The sequence below is a fragment of the Triticum aestivum genome, chromosome 7D (genome assembly GCF_018294505.1).
Source record: "Triticum aestivum cultivar Chinese Spring chromosome 7D, IWGSC CS RefSeq v2.1, whole genome shotgun sequence".
In the NCBI taxonomy this organism is placed as follows: domain Eukaryota; kingdom Viridiplantae; phylum Streptophyta; class Magnoliopsida; order Poales; family Poaceae; genus Triticum; species Triticum aestivum.
In genome coordinates, this window is record NC_057814.1 from 386,034,020 (window position 1) to 386,036,529 (window position 2,510).

The 2,510-nt window shown below is 46.9% G+C and overlaps 1 protein-coding gene across 1 annotated transcript; it reads left to right on the forward strand.

The window, feature by feature from the left end:
• Positions 1–1,439: 1,439 nt before the first annotated feature.
• On the forward strand, positions 1,440–2,282 carry LOC123166665 (uncharacterized; the record flags this gene model as incomplete). Its single annotated transcript, XM_044584467.1, is given in 1 exon segment — positions 1,440–2,282. A coding segment is annotated over 1 exon segment (385 nt), but the record flags the coding sequence as incomplete, so codon positions are not given.
• Positions 2,283–2,510: the final 228 nt, after the last annotated feature.

Consider the following 2,510-nt stretch of genomic DNA (forward strand, 5'->3'; position numbering starts at 1 on the left):
TTCACCACTCTCTACGTCAAATTGCTGCCTTTTCGCACAGAGAGCGAGTGAACCACAGGTGGGCCGATTAGGTAGGATATATGTCCAAGGGAGATCCCTATTTATTTTAATCTTTTTTGTCTTCATGTTTTTTCTAGCTTTTTAATTTTCTATTTACTGATTTTCTATTTTTCTTTTTCTTTACTCAAAAGGTTTTTTTATCTAGATTTGTTCAAATTTTTTAAAAAAAATGTTCAAACACTTCCAGTTTTTCGAAGTTTAAAAAACTGTTTGTGCTCTCAAAACATTGTTCACATTTTTAAAAAATTATAGCATTTTTATAAATTGGAATTATTTTTCAAAACTATTAGGAATTTCAGAAAATTGCTCCTAGTTTGAAAGTTTGTTCCTAGTTTAAAAAATTGTCCGGACAAACGGGAAGAACATTTGAAATTCTGCGTTTTTTGAAAATATGAATATTTTCTTGAAAATACGAATATTATTTGAAATTCCAAAAAAAATTGGAAAGACAATTTTCTTATACAAAATTTGAATTTATTAACATATATTTGGAACTTCACACTTTTTTCAAAAACGGAAACATAATTTGAAAAATAACAAAAAAAGAAAAAACCTGCGAAGAAACCCAAAAACCAGTAAAGAAAAAACCCTAGAAAAACCAACGTGCCCTGTGCATCTTTCATGGGCCGAACCAGTCACTCGCTGCCTACGCGAAAGGTAGACTATTTGACGCATTTAGCCGCACATAGCTTTCCTGAAAAAAAGATTAGCGTCACATAGTGCCCTTTTTAGTAGTGGTACGAGCCCACGACCTAATGCATGTGCATGAAATTTCGAGCAGAAGACTAGCCGTGAAATTTATCCTGTGCTTGTTGAAGTGAAAAAACCCACGCGTTCCGCTTAAGATCAAAGTCTTTCTATGGCAATTGTTTCGGGACCGCTTACCCACATCCGTTAACATAGCTAAACGGAATAGCCCGGCTACGGGCATGTGTGCGCTGTGCTCGGTTTGCGTGGAGTGCCGTTCGGGAGAAGATTGTCTTCGCCGTCGCGAACGAACGACAAGCTTCGGACCACTGCATTAAGGAAAAGTTAAAGGAAAACGCTTCGTTTCAGGCGGATGATTTCTGTTTCGCGTAAACCGCGTCTTTCGTGTGACACGTGTCCTTGTGGGCCTGCTCGCAGCTAACCCTTCCTCTCCCTTATCTCTTCTCCATACGCCTGAGCCGCTCGTTTTCTTTTCCTCTGTTCTTCTTCCTCCCTTCAGCGCATCGCCTGCAGCACACACTAGCACCACAAACCAGCACGGCGGATGATGCGACGAGCGAGGGAGTTGTAATGGAGCTTCGGCGGGGGCGTCGCCGCTGTTATGGAACTTTGCCTCGCTGCGCGGTGCTGGCCATGGAGCTGCAATGGAGCCTCGTCGGGCGTCCGTCGGCGCTGCAATGGAGCGCTCGCCGGCGCTACAATGGAGCTCTCCCAGCGGTCTCACAACTGCTCACAGGCGCTGCAATGGAGCGCTTGCCTACGCTGCAGTGGAGCTCTCACCGGCGGTCATGGAGCTGCAATGGAGCGCTCACCGGCGGTCTCACTACTGCTCGCTGGCGCTCCGGCGCTGCAATGGAGCGCTTCATCAGAGGCCTGGACACTGCTCGCTGGCGCTGCAACGAAGCATCGCCGGTGTTGTGTTGTAGCATTGCCGAGCCGCCGGAGCATCGCCGGAGCTGCAATGAAGCTTCGCCGGAGGTGCCGCGCATGCATGTCCTCTGTGCTGCACTGGAGCGCTGCCGCAGCTGCACTGGAGCGTCGCCGGAGCTGCAATGAAGCTTCGCCGGAGGTGCCGCGCACGCATGTCCTCTGTGCTGCATTGGAGCGCTGCCGGGGCTGCAATGAAGCTTCGGGAGGTGGCACTCGGTGTTGCCTTGGAGCGCTTGCCGGCGGCTCCGGTGCCGGGGGAGGTCGCAGGCGAAGGTGCCACGGCGGAGGTGCTGCGTTGCTCTGCATCATCGACGGTTTTCAGAGGAAGCGTGTCTAATACTCTGTATTAGTGAAGGAAGGATCAGACGGCTCTAATCAAATCCTGGGCGGACAATCGGATGGCTGTTTAGGCGGCTGATCTTTTTGCAAAGATCAGCCGGTTGACGCCTAACACCCGCCAAAGTTAAATACCTTTTGAAACTTCCGATGTTCAAACTAATAATGCACATTGATTTTAGGGGTTCATTGGGTTCTACTGTAAATGCAACATATCTCAAGTACAGGTTGCTTTATAATGATACACATTAATTTCTCCATATATACTACATTTACAATATATTTTCAGTCTAGCCAGTACTTGGCAGGGAAAGTTTTTCTTGTGTTTTTGGCAATCAAGCAATTTCCTTTCGATACACATGTTGCAAAACACGCATAGGTTTGATCAAATCAACGATCGAATAAACATGAAGAACACGCCCATCATGTGCACCCTCGCCTTGTCGCTAGCAGCCTTCACCTTGCTCTCCATCAGC